The sequence below is a fragment of the Protomyctophum parallelum genome (assembly GCF_964188405.1).
Source record: "Protomyctophum parallelum genome assembly, chromosome: 18".
NCBI classification, from domain to species: Eukaryota; Metazoa; Chordata; class Actinopteri; order Myctophiformes; family Myctophidae; genus Protomyctophum; species Protomyctophum parallelum.
Genome location: NC_139716.1, coordinates 16709663 through 16730418, shown reverse-complemented (window position 1 = coordinate 16730418; position 20756 = coordinate 16709663). Strand labels below are relative to the sequence as shown.

The following is a 20756-nucleotide window of genomic DNA, read 5'->3' as shown; positions in this document are numbered from 1 at the left end:
AATCAGTCATTACAACGGCATCAAGGCCCGCCAAATATATATTTTAGTCGACTAAATCAACTGTAGATTTGGCTATTTTAACAGAAAGTTTGACTATTATGGCCTGGGCCGTGGCTCAGCGGTCCAGGCACCTTGGCTGGTAGCCCAGTCTGGCAGTGTGCCACATGTCACCATCCCCATCTCTCTCCCCATTTCCTGTCAGCCTACTGTCTGTCCCTCCTCTATAAAATAAAGGCGAAAGCCAAAAAAAAAAAAACATAAAAAAATATATATATACTGTATGACACCACCAGAATATAGTAATAATGACACATGTCATCAGTCAGCAGGACGCATACAGTACCCCCTGCAGATGCTAAATACCGCCTAAGAACTTCCAGACTAATTGCAAAGGCAAAAATGTAATAGCATATGTCACGGCCCCTGTAGTTTGGCCTACTAGGGCCTGTGTGGTTTGTTAGGTAGGCCTAGTCTTGTGCTTCCCACAGGTCCTGCCGAGTTGCTGATCAGGTGCATTGGGAGCACCTGGCCAGTGTTCCCAAGGTGCACTATAAATGGCTGGGCGTTGGCCACGCTCAGTCTCTCTCTCCTTCCATGAGAGCAGCAGCATCTTTGCACCATTCAACACCCCACACTACACCCAACACACATCCACTCACTTACACTACTGATCTACTGATTAACACACTCCACCTTAGTACTGTATTATTGTTTGATTCTGTTTGGTTATATTGTAAATAAATATTGGTTTGTGCACTTTTAAACAGCCGTATCTTCCTCCTTTGTTATGGCCCAAGAGCCAGGTCATAACACATATTATATAGACATTGATTAAAGTTACCAAGTGCATAATTGTTATGATTTTTTACATGATAAATATTTGTATTTATATATAAATACATGATAAATCCCACGTAAAAAATCATAACAATTATGCACTTGGTAACTGCTTTTTTAATTTTGGCATGCTGTTAGGTCATAAGGTTTTCAAAAACCATTGCATTGCAACCATTTAGTTTTTTGTAAAAATTTAGTAAGTAATTTAGCACACCCAATAGAAACAGAATCCATTGAAAAATCTCTTTTCATCTCTTTTTTGGATGGTTTCAACCATATACTGACCTATCTAATAGTGGTTTCAATGCAAACACACTACTAGGGGGGGAGCCAAATTAGTTTGGTTTTTGAAAACCTTATGCCCATACCTAACACGGTACACCATGCCAAAATTCAAAAAGTAGTTACCAAGTGCATAATTGTTATGATACCTACATATTAAATCCCAGTTTCTATCTCATTTTAGCCACCGTGGACGCCATCTTGAAAACGATGCCTTTCTGGTTGTTTGTTTTTCCCAAAATTTGAGTATGTTATTTAGCACACCCAAAAGTAACAGGATCCATTGAAAAAAATCTATTTGATCAATAATTTTGGTTTTCAACCATACCTATACGTATCTAATATTTGAGTCAGTGCAAACAGACCACCAGGGTGGTCTTTCGTACCTCACAGTGCATCACTTCGTGCCACGACGTGAGCTGGTATAGATCTACTATTTTTAAACATTTTGAAAATTTGTGTCTGAGAAGTGTGAGAATACCGATCTAGTAGAATCGCCCTTGGGTAAACAGATGGTGTAGTAGTTCTCACAGCTCTGAACTGGCACATACATTTACAGTAAATTAGTTTATTTACACAGGAGTAACATGGCCATTGATGTGTAAATAAACAACATTTATTTAACCAGTGGGATCATTGTTCTGATATCTGCTCATTAGGATCTCTTGTCAAGCTGGCCAATTTGGCAGGAAGGAACTGTATAAGCGCATCTCTAATGTAAAACGTACAACCTTGATGCACCATTTAATAGTTGCTATAAAACATATTCTGTGCCAAAGACAATAATTAAGTCATCTTGATGATTCATCTGGCTCGCTTCATCCCGTCATTGTGCGCAAGGCAGGGGAAATCTCTCTCATCCTAACCACATGAACCCCAGCATCCCTGTTCTGGGCATGCCATGATAGGCAAACATTTGCTGAAAATAGCATATCTCTGCTGTCGGGAAGAAACCACCTAACTCCAAAATGTACATTTTTCAGGAAATGAAAAATATAATTTTTTCAGGGAATTAAGAACACCTTATATTTTGAAAACAAAGCAATACTGCCTCATCAAAGTTGCTGACTTTATATATTCTCAATTACTTGGTGTTCAATAGCACTGATTTATGCAACAAAAAATATCCCAAACCTCAAAAATGGAGTTATGAGGTTTCCTCCCGACAGCAACGATATTAGTAAGATATTAAGTTCACAACGTGCAGTTGCTAAGTGATGAGATTTGGTGTAGATGGGGAAGGGGGGGGGGGGTAGTAAGTAGTTAATGGCATGGAAAAGTTAAACGATGTCAACTCATGTCACTGAAGAAGAAATTCTAACCTGACATTAAGGATATCCTGGAGTGAAGCCGAATTCAATACACAACTCTTCCATTGTTGGTTGGAGGAAAAACGGGGTGCATACTTAGTTTAGACTAGTCATTGGTTAGACATGGGTTAAGGTTAGGTTTAGGTGTGCTGCCCCGTGGGAGGTTAGGGTTAGGGTGAGGGTTTGAGATAGGTTGTAGTTGTAGGACTAATGACTGGTCTAACCAATGACTAGTCTAACCAAAAACTGTCTAAACTAAGTACTGCACCCGGAAAAACAATGGAGGAATGCTGTTGGTATTAATGTCTTGACATTGTGCAACTCTAATTGTCCTGAAAACACCACGCCAAAATTTAAAAACTAGTCACCACAAGCCAAAGTCCGCCCCCTGCTATGGCATAAAAACGGGCACTTGAAACCAACGTTCCAAAGCCTGCATAACCAGCACATTCCAGCCTGCATAACCAAGGCCACTAAGCTGTGTTTATAAATCCATTATCACCTACCTATAAGCCATAATGTCTCTCATCACACGCACACTCGTGCACACACACACACACACACACACGCAGCTGAAACGCATTGCTTGCCAAGTCTTTTTGCACTTTTTTAACACATTGTGTGCCCTTGTATTTTTCAAAATCGTCTTGGGCACAAATTGGGTTTTAAAATCCAAATTCTTGGATGAAATATCGGTCAAAACATCTGCAATCTGTGGGCAAGCACTCTCCAAAATCAGGATAGGCATCGATCGGACCCCAAAACATCTTGCATTGGTTCTATTCCTAATAATCACTGAAATGCTTACATTCAACAGAATTATGCACACTGCAATGCCAGCCCTCCTGTTTCTGGTCGGCATAGCGATCTACACTGCAGATGGTAAGTCACTCACAACATCACAACATTGCTCAGTGATGATTAGGCTTCCATATGAATCTGACAGGCCTTTACACCTGAATTATAATGTTTATTTTGTATAATATGTTTTATAATGTATGTTGCTATAGAAAAAAATGCTTGTAGAGAAATTGAGAGGACATGTGTAAATGCAATGGTCTTGAAATAGAGGGTATGCGCATGACATCATCATCAAACCCGGAAGTTACGCAGGAATGCCTACTGAGTGGCAAAAAACTACTTTCTAGCCTTGACAACCCATGCACAGAAACAGAAATCTGATTGCATTAAACAACGTTAAACAATTTTAAACTCACTTTGCATGTTGCTTTGCCACTCGATGTGCCACTCACTTTAAGCATGCGCATACCCTCTATTGAGGTAGAAATGTCATCCATCGTCCTAGGGCATGACATCCACTGTGCCAAGTGCAATTAGACATTAGACTGTTGTAGCTAGCGGCAACGGACGCCTTTTGTCTTCAATCTACATTTTGGAATGGTTACAAGGGCCATTCCAAAGGATTATACTCAGCTGTCCCGCCTGCAGTGTTGGGTCAGCTACTGTCGTTGGATGATGCAACAACGCGGATCCACGCCTTTGTTTTCTATCTCGGCTTGATTACTGCACCGACAGATTACAACTTGTCCAAAATGCAGCAGCCAGAGTTTTAACTAAAGACTAAGATGAGAGAACATATTACTCCAGTTTCAGCTTCAATACATTGGCTACCGGTTGTTTTTAGGATTGATTTAAACATTCTTGAACTTGTTTATAAAGCTCTTAATGGTCTGCCTAGATATATCCCAAAGATATCGCCCCCTCAGGTCTTCCACTGCTGGCCTGCTAGATGTGCCCAAACAAATGGCAACTAAAAAGAGACAGCGTTAAGAATGTGTATATGAAACAAAATAGATATCCTACAAAAAAAGAGTCAAATGTCAACAGAAATATGCCTCTCTCGACTGAGTTTTATTTCAAAGAGGAACAAAAAAGAGGATCTGTTCAGGATACTGTTACGTGATGACATTTGATCGTCATCAATCTTAACACAGATATCTTAACTGTAAAAAATAAATCACACCTGTGTGAACTGAGTGGTGCAACTCCCCTCTCCTCCCCCCCCCCCCCCCCCCCCCCTCTCTCTCTCTCTCTCTCTCATTAGCAGGCAACAGGCAGCACTAATACTATCTCTCTCTATCTGTTTCTGGCAAACAGCGCCCCTACTGGTACTAATAGTCATAGTCGTGCTCATGGCCACATAGGTAGCCACATAGGTACGCACGGACATTGCTGGTTGTAGGAGTGGTTGCACCACTCAAAAAAAGGTCTCTTGTATAGATAGCTACTACACCTATACATATTCACTAAACTGTTATTATGACATCAGTCTTAACACATCTGTAAAACTTTAACTTGACTGTAAAAAAAAAGAAGACAGGTCTCTTGTATTATGAAGTGATATACTATATTACGTAACACAATCTTAACACAACCCAACTGTAAAACTGTAACTTAACTGTAACTTTGCATAAATTGGCTTCCTGATGAAGCTATGCAGGTTATGCAGGAATGCCTACTGAGTGGCAAAAAACTACTTTCTGGACAACGCATGCATCCAAACAGATTGCATTAAACAACGTTAAACAATGTTAAACTCACTTTGCATGTTGCTTTGCCACTCGATGTGCCATTCACTTTAAGCATGCGCATACCCTCTATAGCTGAATATAGGAGGGGCTAGCGCGTCTCAAAAATCTCACAGATCAGTCTTGATCACGTGACTATAGAGATAATGTGTCACTCTGACATCACATAAACAAACCCATATACAGAGACCACTTGCCACTGGATTTGCAAGCTGAAAAGAACAAACAGAAATGTCTCATTACTTGTGTCCTTACATTCACAGGTGGAGTTGTTCCAATTGAAATGCGCTGCCGCTGCCCTAGGACAAATGCAAGACTGAATAAACTCACAACTAGACTCATCCAAAGTGTCCAGCTGCTTCTTCCTCGTCCACACTGCAGCAAGACGGAAGTTATGTAAGAACACCAATATTTAAGACATTTACCTTTGGGAGTTTGCAAACTTTCCAATGCCAAAGACCCCCAAATAGGTGTTGGCTGCAGCACCACTATTTCAAAATGGCTGCTATGTTAACAGGGCTGTGTACTAGACCTTTTAAATCCACAGTTCATGTAAGGAACGAGGATCGCTCGTTTTTGTCCGCGAGTCGACACGGGCCGAGGCGCGCGGGGGGGGGGGGGGGGGGGGGGGGGGGGTTACCATCCTGGGCATCACCCTTGACAACAAACTGACCTGGTCAAAACATATAGATTCTGTTGTAAAGAAAATGGGCAGGTCATTAGCAATGGTGAGGCGATGCAGAACATAATAATTTGGACACCTGATCTAATTAAACTGGTACTAAATAAACGTGTTCTTTCACAGCTTGATTACTGCCAAATAATATGGTCGAATGCCACACAGACAGATTTAAGCAAACTCCAATTAGTGCAATGTCCATTTATAGCCAGCATCAACACAATGCACTTCCGTTTACAATGGCTAAAGGTTGAAGACAAAATGACTAATGCACTGCTACTTTCAATTTGGAAGGGTTTACAATACTAAACCCCATCCTTCCGGTACAGTCAGCTGAAACACAATTTAGGTTCGTATACAAATGCCACCAGACAGGCAACACAAGGCCGGGTTTCTCTTCCAAAGGCAAAAACAAATTACTTAAAGCGTAAGAAAAATGGAATTCTTTGCCACTGCTAATAACCAAACTTATACAGAAAGCCCTATTAAAAAAATATCAAGTAAAGAGACACCGGGAAAAGATTTGTTGTATGCATGTATTAGATTGTTTTTTTGTTTGTTTTTTAACACATTTTAATTAATGATTTTGTAGCCTATATGAACTATAAAGTGTAATGTATTCTTTATTTTCTTTCCTTTGTTTTGTTTTTCAAATGCATGTTTTAAATTGTTTTTATATGCGGACCCCAGGAAGACTATATAGTGGCGCTTTAGGGCACTATATCAAATAAAACCATAAACCGTAGTTTGAGTGGTAACAGTGGCCTGGCCACGGTTTCCTGTTCCGGAAAAACCAGCGCTCCTCGTTCCGCTTTTCCCACATGTTCCGGTTTCCCATATGAACTGTAACATAATATAATACTACACTCTTCAAAAACCTGTGATTTAGCCGATTTATAGAAGGAGTGCTGAGAAGCACAACTGCTCAAATATACAATGTAATGTATGAGGAAATTAAACGGATAAAACTATATGTATCTCTTCCTCTCTCTTGCAGTGTCACTCTCAAAAATAAAACAAAGGTGTGTTTGGACACAAATACAAGCTTCACAAAGAATATCCTGGCCTCAAGGTAAGCGGGATGCAAATTCTCATTGTTCAATATAATAATTACAAACCTGTCAACGTTGAACCATTTGTTATAATGTGAACTATTATGCGAGGTTTCTCAGTTCGGTTCTTTTTTGTTACATCCCCTTCACAGGACAACAAAACAGAGACAGTCTCTTGTGTCTACACAACGAGCAGCACCCCTGACACCCTCCACACAACAGAGACACTCTGAGGTCTATACAGCCACCAGAAACACCCACACCGTCAACACAACAGAGAGAGTCTAGGGCAGGGGTCTTCAACAGGGGGTCCGCTTCCATTACCGCCGGGGGGGTGTTCTCTCCTCTACAGCGCCCATACCCTAGTTCAGGTTGGCGAAAGAAGGGCCTGTCTGTGTGGAGTTTGCATGTTCTCCCCGTGTCCGCTAGAGTCGGTACCGTCACAAAAAAAGCATTTGTTTTTCGTGCAAAACAAATGCAATGGATTCAGAATCATGAAAAACCCCTAGTTTGACCCATCACATGCATACTGCTTAAAGCAGAATTGTGTAAATGTTGCCTGTATATAGGTTGTTAATGATACGCCAACTGTCAGCAGCTGTCACAAAGTTTCCCAAGGGAGTTGGCTTGGAACAAATTGAGAGGCGATAGTAGACAGTGGCCTCAAGATCGATTGTTCCCATAAGTATAGGACTTATGAACAAGCAGGCCCCATCTCAGTTCTGTGCATAGTGTGTGATTTGATGCCTCTTGGAACTATGACTGGTGGCCTTCTGTTGGAACTGTTTATTTATTGTCGATGTACTGTGTGATCTGTTTGTTTGTATGTTTTCTGTATCCTGATGACAGCTTGGCACAAAACAATTTTCCGAAAGGACAAATAAAGTATCTATCCATCTCTATCTAGCATTTATTTAGCAGATTTAGCTAACTTTCCCTAACTAATTACACTATTCTGTGTAGTGTTATAATACCAGCTGCTGTAGTCTGATAAGCTTGTAAGAAGCTTTGTTTTAGCTTGTTTGTAACATCTTTCGATATGACGGCATTACCGTGAAAGACTTCTTTCTTTTACTACAACTAGGAGGAACAATAAGTCCTGTATGTATACAGATTTGAGGAAGTTGTACAACATTTAATGAAATGGATAGAACGGCGGTGCATAGAACACACTCACTTTCAGTCACTAATATATGTTTATCTCGCATCTATTAGTATTCAGTGGTGGAAAAAGTACTCAATTGTTTTACTTAAGTAAAAGTACTTGTACTGCAATTTAGAACTACTTCGTTACAAGTAAAAGTACGGAATTGAAAATGTACTTGAGTAAAAGTACAAAAGTATCGGCATCAAAATGTACTTAAAGTACTAAAACTAAAAGTATACATATTGCAGAATGTCCCATTTCACAAGTTGAAAATGTGTAGAAAATCTATTGAAAATAGCTGATCTACAGCTCGGCTAGATCGGCTATTTTCCAAATGTATAGGGTTGAAGTGGTTAATGTATGTTTTCGAATCAAAAAAATCGCTAAAGCACGGTAACTAGTAACTCAAGTTTTCAAATAATTGTAGTGAAGTAAAAGTAAAGATGTTGGCTCCGAGACTTAGTGGAGTAGAAGTAAAAGTACTGGATATTGGAAATACTCAAGTAAAGTACAAATACCTCAAAATTGTACTTAAGTGAAAGTACAAGGAGTCAGAGCTTCAGTGTTTAGTGATGACGTGTATACAGTAGTTATGTATATGTTGATTATACTGATACAAATGAACTATGTACTGTATATGTGATGTACGTATACATATTGCTAATACAATATGTTCCTCGTCCTCACCAGTGTCACCAAGACATTGCACTCTCAATCGCAGTGATTCTATAGAGGGTATGTGCATGCATGAAGTGAATGGCAAATAGAGTGGAAAATCGAGTGGCAAAGTGACAGGCAAAGTGAGTTCCCCTGCCTGGAACCACAACACCACAGTCCTAGGCACAGGCACCCGACGGCCAGGCCTGGGACCAGGGGCTACACCCTGGGGACCTCTGCCCAGATGAGGGCGCCCACACCCGGCCATGCACTACCAACGAACTCCAGGGCGCACTTCCAGGGGGACCCGCGCCCCGTGGGTCCCCGAGTAGATTGTTTAATGTCGTTTAATGCAATCAGATAGGACTTTTCTGTTTGGATGTATGGGCTGTCAAGGAAAAAGTAGTATTTCCGAGTTTGATGATGATGTCACGTGCATACCCTCTATACTACATTATTAATGCCTGTAATAACCTAACTAACATGTGATGTAAAATTGAAAAATAATCACACCCGTGTGAAGTGAGGGGCACTCTTGTCATCGTACATCAATTGTCAATGGCATTTAATGTTTGTGTTGCCACAAATTTACGTCATATTTGGCGGACATTTGACCCAATTTCACCTTTCATTGTCAACGGCAAATATTGAGACGTGTGGGGAGCATCATCCTACATCATCTCATTCCGGCCCAATCTGAATTTGCGTCCTCACCTTCGTCATCAATGTTTGTGTTTACACAAACACTCAAAATTGTCCATTCATTGTCAATGGCATTTAATGTTTGTGTTGGGGCAAAACATAGGTTATATTACATACACCAAAAGCTGGACATAGGAGGGGCTGTCGCCCCTCAATAAAAAAAATACCTTGCCGTCTCTTTCTCTCATGCTAGCTTTCCTTCTTTCGCTCATTGTAAGGAGAAGCTGAAAGTATTGAGACTGTGGTCATGCTTCACATGATCATACAGTATGTATTCATGCTTTGCTAGTCATATGTCCTTGTGGTTGTTAAGTCATTCTTGGCGCGAACCCCATTTGGTGTTTTAAGCATTATGTTATACATTAGCTATTGAAAAATAGCAAATCTACAAGCTCATGTAGAACCACTGATATAGAAACATACGTTTTTCAGAAAACTGTCAGGATGTAGAAGGCATTTGTAGAATCGTCCTCAGGTCTAAATGGGTTAAGTCTGATCTGAACCACAGATAAACAGTGCAACAGAGCAACAGCCCTAGATTGGTGTTATCACAGTGGGCTCTCCCAGAAGGGATGTTTGTCTTGGCAAATAACGTTTTTTTTTTGAGGGGCGCTGGGCATAGCTAATGCCCAGCTTTCCGGGTTTGTGCAAACACAAACATTGGCTTGTGATTGGCTGATCATCACCCCATATAGCGATGCTTTCATTGGCCGAGCAAAGTACATATTGAAGATAAAAAGTGACGGCCGAAAAGTGAAGACGGTCGCAAATTGCGATTGGCCAGAATGAGATGTATGATAAGAGCGCCCCTCACTTCACACAGGTGTGATTTTTACCATGTACGTTCAATTGGCATTAAATAAAGATTTAACCTTTTGATTTTAATTAGGACAATACTTAGCACGATAACTTCTTCCTCTAGGGAGGAAGGGGTTAAAATGCACCCCCGGAAATATACTTCTAATCAGTGTTTTCTGAAAAAACGTGCTGACCATGATGAGCTATGATAAAAAGTTGTCAAAATCTCAAAACCCCCTTTTTGGTATATGGCTCTGGCAATATGTGGACTCTGGACATGACAAAACACAGTGATGATTTAGGCCATGTTATCTGCTATGGTGTTGATCCACTGACAGTGAAAACTTAACATTGGTTTCAACACAGCCATCTTTTTAGAGTAAATTGTGCTTCAGTATGTTGACAAGCTTCATGGAGATGCCAATGTTCCTTTCCAGCTCGATTTGGCATCTGCCCACAGAGCCAAAACTACTAGTAACTGGTGTACCGACAATAGTATTACTGTGCTTAACTGACCAGCCAACTGGCCTGACCTGAACCCCACACAGAATCTAGGTTGTATTGTCAAGAGGAAGGTGTGAGACATAAGACTGAACAATACAAATTAATATACAGCTGTTATCAAAGCAAACCTGGGCTTCCATAACACCTCAACAGTGCCACTGGCTGATAACCGCCATGCCACGCCCCATTGATGAAAAGATTTGTTCAAAAGTAGCCCAGACCAAGTATTAACTGCATACATTAATATACTTTTCAGATGGTCGACATTTCTCGTCTCATTTCTCATTTTTTTAGTGGTCTCGTAAAATATTCTAATTCATTGGGATAGGATTTCCATGAGCTGTACACCATAATCATCAAGATTAAAACAAAAAAAGGTTTTAAATACTTGCACAATGAATTGAGAATATATGAAAGTTTCACTTGTTGAATGATATTACGGAAGAAAATGAACTTTTACAAATTATTCTAATTACATGGGATGGTCCTACCAGGCAAGATGCATGCAGTTGAATTGGTCATTGTAGGACTTTCTAATTTAGCACTACAGTACATTACAGCTAGTAGCTGAGAACCACTGACTACCTTTTTTCACTGACGAGAACTAAATAGAAAATAAATGAAAACTAAGCTATGATGACTAAAACTCTAAGACTAAATAGCCAATATTGACAATTTCGTCAACAAATATTATTTTTACATTGTACACTGTTGTACATTGTTTCCAGGTGACTAAAATGTGACTAAAACTAAATGAAAACTATTCAAGAGACAATTATGACTAAAACTAAAATCAAAATATGCTGTCAAAATCAACACTGCTGTTCTAGATGATGTATATCTATGACTGACCCAAACCCCAAAGGGAGCCTCTGGTTTTTCCCTGTCTCATGACTACCTTATGCTGTCCCCCCCCCCCCCCCCCCCAGCTGACATTTCATCATAAACACAATAGTTCTGTGTATAAATAGTGAAGTGCAGTGTCCCAGTGTTGTCCAAGGATATCATATCACCACCATTGCCATTGTTTGTCTCTCTCTTACTGGTGTTAATTAATTACTACAATCAAGAACCCGAAAACAACATGAGGCTCTTCTATCTCCTGCTGTGTTTTCTAACCCTGGTTGGCCTTGTTAACGGTAAGCCCACGCACGGCAACAACATAGCATGACACACGATATAGAAACACTAAGTCATACACAGCACTGACTGGAATCATGTGCTGCGTGTGTATGGAGCATCTGACATTTACATCTTTGATTTGTCAAAGTCTTTGACATATATTGAGAAGAGTACTTGATGATCACTGTTCACATATTAACCTATTAGTTTAAGAACTTAATTAACCAAATTAAGGCCGATCCTACAAATGGCTTCTAAATTAGTAGTTCTCACACTTTCAAGACATTAAAAAAATAGCAGCTCGCAGCACGGCACAAAGTAAGTGTCAGCATAAAGCCAATGCAAAAATCTAAAATCACACAGATGCTTTCTCTGTTTTAATGGGCTAAACAAATTGCCAGAATTCCAGGTTATTTTCTGAAATCCCAAAAGTCATTGTTTGTTCCAATAGGCGATGCAAATACGCAGAGTGAAATGCGCGTGGTGAAAACATAGTATGAAACATGCACTGTCAGCATGTGGTTCATACAAGGGAAATGTGCAAGTCATCGTGAGAAAGAGGATCAAGTTTCAAATCAGCCCTTTAATAGTGGGGTTCCGTCTCCATGTTAAATGTAGTTGTCATTTACAACTCATGTAAAAGTTTCACTTTCAGTACTAATTTGAAGGTGAGGGTCTATAGAACCATTTTGGTTCGAGTGGCAATCACCAAAATAAAATAATTGGCCTATAGGGGGCGTAGTCAGGTGCCAACCCCCATCAGCCCTACCAAAATATGTAAACTGTTGTAACTTTTGATTAAATTATCCAATCTGAACATATGATATATGTATAGATTCACAATCAGGAGTAGCATTTGGTACTTAAACCTTATTAGACATATAATATTTGTTTCCACCCAGTATTGGTGTATATCCACAAAAATAGCAGGAAAAACGAGCTAAAAACTAGTAGTGGGGTCCCTAGACACACCGTCATTTACAACTCAACAAACGTTTAACTTTCACTTCTAATTTGTAGATAATGACCTATAGAACAATTTTTGTTCGAGTGGCAAGTCTACAAATTTAAAAAAATATATATTTTGCCAAATTTCCAAAATGGCCAAAATCGGAATTATGTTTATTTGAAAAATGTCTTAATTTTCTTATATTGCTGTTTTTTATTTTTATTGCTATATCAAGTTAATCCTGTGTGAGGAATCAACTGGATTTCAAATATTAATGTTTTGAATAATCTGATATAGAAACTAAATAAAGATGGCTGCCAATGTACATTGAATACTACATTACGCCTAGCCTGAGCTAACGTGTTAGGTTTCTGGTCTAGAGGGGCGGGTCGCGGCTCAGATTTGCGCGCGCCCTGATTGGATCTCATCGATCTGTCCGTCACCCCCGGCCCCTCCTCTCCCCCCTAGTGCAGCGCTACGTCACATCATTTAGAGCGACGCCCACCCGGAAGGGTTGACTCCACTTTTAGACCAGAGCGGCCAATGCGTTCCTCCAGGCTTTCAATTTTTGCACCAACAAAAATGAAAGCCTGGTACCGAGGCTACATTACGCCTAACTTCTATCCTGTTGAACCTAGAATGGTGATGTTGGTGCCTATACCTATGTTATCATGAATGACTAATTGTATAAAAACAAAATACATATAATAGGACAATATATAATATTTCACACAAATGAGACAATGCAGTACATAATTATGTGGGGAACTAAAGTTAGATATTGGAATATAATACACCACTCCAGTGTTATATTTGTTTATTTTATTTTTTTAGTTATACTATGTACTGCCACTATAGGGGGCAGAGTAGCAGGTGTCTTAATTGTTCAGACTTGGTAGCTTGTTAGTTATAAGACTAAGCATACTGCAGAAGAGCATGAGCTGCACTCTCTTGTGGTATTGATATTTTGAAGGTAAGCAAAAAAGTTAAACATGTCATGAAGGATCCTAAAGTGTTTTTTATGAATATGGATAGTCATGTGGGATAAGTGGCCAAAGTACTACATCCCAATAGTATGAGCTAGCATTAACCAAAGTAGCCTGTAGCTATAGCACAGGCTAAAACTAAAGGCTAGCTACAGTATAGCAATTATGCTGAGGAAGAAATTGTGTTTTCATTATTACAATGGTAAATGTGAATGTAGCTATATGCACTGCTGACTGTTTTCTTGTATCTATTAATATGTTTAGGCAAACTGTTAAATACAAAAGTTATATAATAATAATAGTAATATAATATTTTCTATATTTTTTCATGATATGACCCTAACAGAAAACTAAACCTGGATAAAGTATGTGTTTGTTATGGCTGGGACAACGAAATGGCAGTTGTGCATTTTGTGCTAAAAGCAAACTGAGGAAAGACTTGTTTGCCCTCTTGCAAATCCAGTTGCCAGTCGTAGAGAATGAGCCTACACAGACATCATATAGGCCTTGCAAGTCAGTTCAGAGCAATTGACGCTTCTCCCCACCCAGACGTTGAACTTCCAGATGTAGAATCCATGAAGTAAAAATCGTGCATTCTGGCATACAACTTGTCCGCATCTGTATAGAGCAACAGCACTTGACAGTGCAAAAAAAGGCATTCTGGAGGTGCTGTGGCATTGGCAAGAAGATCATGCCGGACTGGTGCACCTGTTAATCGTAATAAATGTCTCTTTTGTGGTGAAGGAACATATGCAGCAGACCATTCGTTCCAGAAGGTAGAACTCACCCAAGAGATAAACGACAAGGCAGTTGCGCTGGGAGAAGACCGTATCGTGGCACTCAATGACTATCCATATTCATAAAAAACACTTTAGGATCATTCATGACATGTTTAACTTTTTTGCTTACCTTCAAAATATCAATACCACAATAGAGCAATCAGTGCAGCTCATGCTCTTCTGCAGTATGCTTAGTCTTATAACTAACAAGCTACCAAGTCTGAACAATTAAGACACACCTGCTACTCTGCCCCCTATAGTGGCAGTACATAACTAAAATATATATATATATATATATATATATATATATATAACACAGGAGTGGTGTATTATATTCCAATATCTAACTTTAGTTCCCCACATATGTACTGCATTGTCTCATTTGTGTGAAAAATTATATATTGTCCTATTATATGTATTTTGTTTTTATACAATTAGTCATTCATGATAACATAGGTATAGGCACCAACATCACCATTCTAGGTTCAACAGGATAGAAGTTAGGCGTAATGTAGTATTCAATGTACATTGGCAGCCATCTTTATTTAGTTTCTATATCAGATTATTCAAAACATTAATATTTGAAATCCAGTTGATTCCTCACACAGGATTAACTTGATATAGCAAGAAAAACAAAGAAAAAACAGCAATATAAGAAAATTAAGACATTTTTCAAATAAACATAATTCCGATTTCGGCCATTTTGGAAATTTGGCAAAAATATATATTTTTTTGAATTTGTAGACTTGCCACTCGAACAAAAATTGTTCTATAGGTCATTATCTACAAATTAAAAGTGAAAGTTAAACGTTTGTTGAGTTGTAAATGACGGTCTGTCTAGGGACCCCACTACTAGTTTTTAGCTCGTTTTTCCTGCTATTTTTGTGGATATACACCAATACTGGGTGGAAACAAATATTATATGTCTAATAAGGTTTAAGTACCAAATGCTACTCCTGATTGTGAATCCATACATATATCATATGTTCAGATTGGATAATTTAATCAAAAGGTACAACAGTTTACATATTTTGGTAGGGCTGATGGGGGTTGGCACCTGACTACGCCCCCTATAGGCCAATTATTTTATTTTGGTGATTGCCACTCGAACCAAAATGGTTCTATAGACCCTCACCTTCAAATTAGTACTGAAAGTGAAACTTTTACATGAGTTGTAAATGACAACTAAATTTAACATGGAGACGGAACCCCACTATAATTAGAACAGTCAAATTTACTATATCTCTGCTGTCGGGAAGACACATTTCAGGAAATTTAAATTATAGATTTTTCAGGAAATTAAGAAAACCTTATATTTTCAAAAAAGCAATACAGCCTCATCACAGTTGGTGTTGTGAGTTTATTGTCAATTACTTGCATGAGAGGGGAAGCGTTGGTGGAGTTAGTTGCTTTAGCAGACAGTTTGAGATTCCAATGGAGGTTTTGTCCAAAGTTTTTGTCCACAGACGTAAAGGGTGTTCAATAGCACTGATTTATGCCAAAAGAAAATCTAAAACCTCAAAAATGGAGTTAGGAGGTTTCCTCCCGACAGCAACAAAGTTATTTGTAATAAAGTATATTATAATGATAATACTACCCTATAACAGACCGCTGAGGAAATACAAACCTGTTTAGTATTGTATTCATGTTATGACAAACAAAATAACAAGTTATTGGTTATTTTATACCATGTGCATAAAAGTGTAAGTAGGCCAGCCTACAATACTTACAGTATTATACAGCATCGGTAGCCTTTTGTCAAATGCTCAGATATGAATCAAGATCACTGTTTGCAAGCTGTATAATGTCATATGATGACAAATTGCAAAAAACCAACGGTTCAGGAGGCTTGTGTGTGTGTGTGTGTGTGTGTGTGTGTGTGTGTGTGTGTGTGTGTGTGCCGGACCAGTAGTCCACAGAAGTAGCTCCACTAAATTATGTTTTGCATGCTTTATATAATTATAATTTTATAGAGGTAAAAGGGGCTCCAATCAGGCTGAAGCCTTGCCCACATTTGGAGTCATCATACATCATAGATCATAGATAATACTGTATGCGTACCTTGTATTCTGTGCTAGGAATGCCACCCATCAGCAGGAGTTACAACACACACTGCCACTGTCCACGTGTGGAGTCCAGGATCATCCCTCCAGACAGCCTGAGGAGCATCAAGATGATCCCCAAAGGTGCTCACTGTCAGGCCACGGAGATCATGTAAGTCAGCCTGCAGCTCCTTCACTGTGTTCACTCAGTGAGGGGTGCATCGTCACTGTCTGTCGGGTGGGAAACCAGTGGCCAGGTCTATGAAAACAAGCACAAATGAAAATAGCTGATCTACAAGCTCACAGCGACACATTGTGAGGTTGTACATCCGTTATTTAAAAACACATTGAGAATAAATAGAAATATTTTGAATATTTTTTAAACATTTTAATAAAAAAGGCACAAAATATGTTCAGATGGATGTCTGTGGACAATTACATAGTATTCATCTGGGTTTCCTTGTTGTGAAGAAATGTGGAAGCAAGCCCAAATAAGCAACTACTATACACTTTAGAATCAAGCCCAAAAAAACATCAACCAGCACTACCAATGATTTATTTGCAAGAGTCAAAGGTTGCGCTTATAATAAGCAGACATGGCAAACACGGCCTGAAGGAAGAAAAGCACACACACAAGGAGCCCCAGTACATTGGCGGGGAAAAAGGTGGATACCGTAGATATTTTTTGATCATTTAAAAAAATTGTGAAAATAGCAGATCTACAAGCTCGCATCGCATCATGATGCATTGTGAGCTTGTAGATCTTTTTTTTTCTACTTGTGATGCGAGTCTGTGCACACGCAGCAGCAATCTTATGGCCTTTTAACCGGCAGGCAAGACTGAATTTAGATGTGTTTTTTTTTTTTTACTGGATAATGCAATATAGCATTTTTAAGATATCTCCATTCCCACATGCGGGACCACAGCCTATCTCACTTCCAATTAAACACTGAAACTAGAAAATTCGCAATTTAAAAAAATTGCAGAGTGTGGTTGCCGCAGTGGCTTACATATGCCCCTCCCACTAGTATTGCCAGCCAATTACAATTTCAAGTCACGCCTTAGATCATGCATAAGTAATTCGGAGGGGATTTAACCCCCGAAATTCATGTTTTTGCGACAAACGGTTACATTTCTCGCATTTGCGGCGCCCCCTATGGATGAAAATGGAATTGCTTTTAGAACTTGGTTGATTGAACCACCCCGGACATGTGATTGAAATTTGGGATGGATTGGACATTCCGTTCGTGATTTATGGCATTTTTTGTGATATAGGCCCCTCCTACTAACTTCGGAAGACGATTACGGCCGAACGATACGCACTTTCTAAATTCTGCGGCTCAGTTTTAATTGGATGGGTCCAGAGATCACGTGTGCCGATTTCTGTGAGATTTGGACAAAATCTGTAGGAGGAAAAGCAAAAAGTGTGTTTTGGACAAAATTCAAAATGGCGGAAAATCTATCATGGCGGAAATGGGCGTGGCCTATATGGGGAGATGCGTCATGACCCAAGGAATCCAGGGAAAACATTTTTTTGATTTTACGACCTACGGTTCAAGAGTTATAAGCCAAAAGGTAAAGTGGGCTGTTATAGCGCCACCATGAGGCCGACCGATAAAATTTTAGTGTTAAATAATTTTAGGGATAATGTTGAATTATCCCTAAAAGTTTTGTAACTATAGTGATTACAGTCTCCGAGGAACAAATACTTGAATGTGAATTTTTGCCTTTTCCCATTCATGTCAATGGGGAAATTTAATTCACTAATAAATTCATATCAATTAAACTATACAACATTTCTCTTAACAAAATACAAGCACACGATTCCCGATTTTTCCGGTCAATTTGACATATGGCTCAAGTGCGTACAGCGTACAGTGTGGGAGGTATAAAGCGTCAAAATAAAGACTACTAATAAAGACCACACTAACAAATAACACTAGAAAATTCGCAATTTAAAAAAATTGCAGAGTGTGGTTGCCGCAGTGGCTTACATATGCCCCTCCCACTAGTATTGCCAGCCAATTACAATTTCAAGTCACGCCTTAGATCATGCGTAAGTAATTCGGAGGGGATTTAACCCCCGAAATTCATGTTTTTGCGACAAACGGTTACATTTCTCGCATTTGCGGCGCCCCCTATGGATGAAAATGGAATTGCTTTTAGAACTTGGTTGATTGAACCACCCCGGACATGTGATTGAAATTTGGGATGGATTGGACATTCCGTTCGTGATTTATGGCATTTTTTGTGATATAGGCCCCTCCTACTAACTTCCGAAGACGATTACGGCCGAACGATACGCACTTTCAAAATTCTGCGGCTCAGTTTTAATTGGATGGGTCCAGAGATCACGTGTGCCGATTTCTGTGAGATTTGGACAAAATCTGTAGGAGGAAAAGCAAAAAGTGTGTTTTGGACAGAATTCAAAATGGCGGAAAATCTATCATGGCGGAAATGGGCGTGGCCTATATGGGGAGATGCGTCATGACCCAAGGAATCCAGGGAAAAAATAATTTTGATTTTACGACCTACGGTTCAAGAGTTATAAGCCAAAAGGTAAAGTGGGCTGTTATAGCGCCACCATGAGGCCGACCGATAAAATTTTAGGGTTAAATAATTTTAGTGATAATGTTGAAATATCCCTAAAAGTTTTGTAACTATAGTGATTACAGTCTCCGAGGAACAAATACTTTTATGTGAATTTTTGCCTTTTCCCATTCATGTCAATGGGGAAATTTAATTCACTAATAAATTCATATCAATTAAACTATACAACATTTCTCTTAACAAAATACAAGCACACGATTCCCGATTTTTCCGGTCAATTTGACATATGGCTCAAGTGCGTACAGCGTACAGTGTGGGAGGTATAAAGCGTCAAAATAAAGACTACTCCAGTGAGAAAATAATAATAAAGTGTCACAGTTACAAGAGTCTGGTTGCCCATTCGGGCAACCACACTAATGAGACTCTTGCCAGGACAGATTCAGACCAAAAACTAAAAGATAAGAAAGTCTTTCTCAGCCATATCATATTTCATTGTGTGTTTCCCCAGAGCTGGCCTGGCGAGCGGTGAGAAGGTCTGCCTGAACCCGCAGTCGGCCTGGGTGAGGAAGCTGGTCCGCTTTGTTATGGGGAGACAACAGCAGCAGCAACGGAGAGGGGCTCTTTAAAGACACCATAAACAATGATGACCCGCTGGACAGTGAACTCATTACCTACTTATGACTTACTTTAACCACATTAACCATGGCTGTACCTATTTTAGGCAAACATTTAAAAAATAATATATATATATATATATATATATATATATATATATATATATATATATATATATATATAAAAGCATACTATTTCTTTCAATTTTAGAAAGTAGCAGCTCTACGCTATTCTTGTCGTACAACAAATAATATACTGTACAGCTGCCTTAAATCAAATGGAATATGCAACTACAAACAATTTGCTTTAAGTAGTAGTACTTCAAGTGAGTATAATTATAAGCGGCACAATACATTTTTATTTGTACTCAATATTTATGTGTCTTTTAATTTGTGGATGGATGACCAACATGAACAAGTGTCATTTGGAGTGGAATGTGGATGTGCAAAATGTGTGATGTGAAGTAGTATTAGAAGATCATTTCGGCACAGATAAATATAATCATGACTGTGATTGAGAGCGTATATGTACAGTAGCATACCATGTAGTTACTGGAGTAGCTTGACCTACAGTACAATGGAAACAATTAAATGACTGTGCTGAACACATTTTGTAAAAAAGGTTGAATAAATTAACCAATGTTTTTTTTGTGACTTTGAAGAATACTGAATGTACGTATTATGAATGTGAAAAGTAGCATACTTTCTTTATCACTCGCACACATACACACACACACACACACATGAAATGACCGTCAGCTATGCCAGACATAACAGCCCAACTCCTAGTCACTTTGATTGGCACTGCATGCGGAAGCCACCGAAAGAGCCTCCAGGGATGTGTGGATTGGGAGTGTAATGAATAGTTTTCAGGCTGAATTATTAACGGCCCAACTCATTTAGAAAGAAAGAAACCCCACCAGAACTTAAGCCATTCTGGGCGGGGATCCCCTTTTGGTGTTTTAAGCATTATGTAACGACTGACAGAAAACATGGGTTTTCCAGAAAAGGATTTAGACGGTATTTCGTAGAATCGTCCTCAGGTCTAAATGGGTTAAGCCCCGCCCATTAGGGGAGGGCTAGGGGGGCGGGGGCGGAATGGGGAGGAGAACCCTCGACGCCATAGGGAAGCCTGGCCGAAACCCTTGGCAGATGATTCACCCCAACACCCACGCTGTTTTTGGCAGCAAGTTTAGT

At 39.4% G+C, this 20756-nt stretch overlaps 1 protein-coding gene across 1 annotated transcript; it reads left to right on the top strand.

Moving 5' to 3' along the window:
• The first annotated feature begins 11509 nt into the window (after positions 1 to 11509).
• On the top strand, positions 11510 to 19695 carry LOC310875221 (interleukin-8-like). The gene is made up of 3 exons (XM_083788384.1): positions 11510 to 11656; positions 16432 to 16567; positions 19454 to 19695. Exons 1-3 carry the CDS (start codon positions 11602 to 11604, stop codon positions 19569 to 19571), a joined length of 309 nt encoding a protein of 102 aa, XP_083644510.1. The 5' UTR covers positions 11510 to 11601; the 3' UTR covers positions 19572 to 19695.
• The last annotated feature ends 1061 nt before the right edge of the window (positions 19696 to 20756 follow it).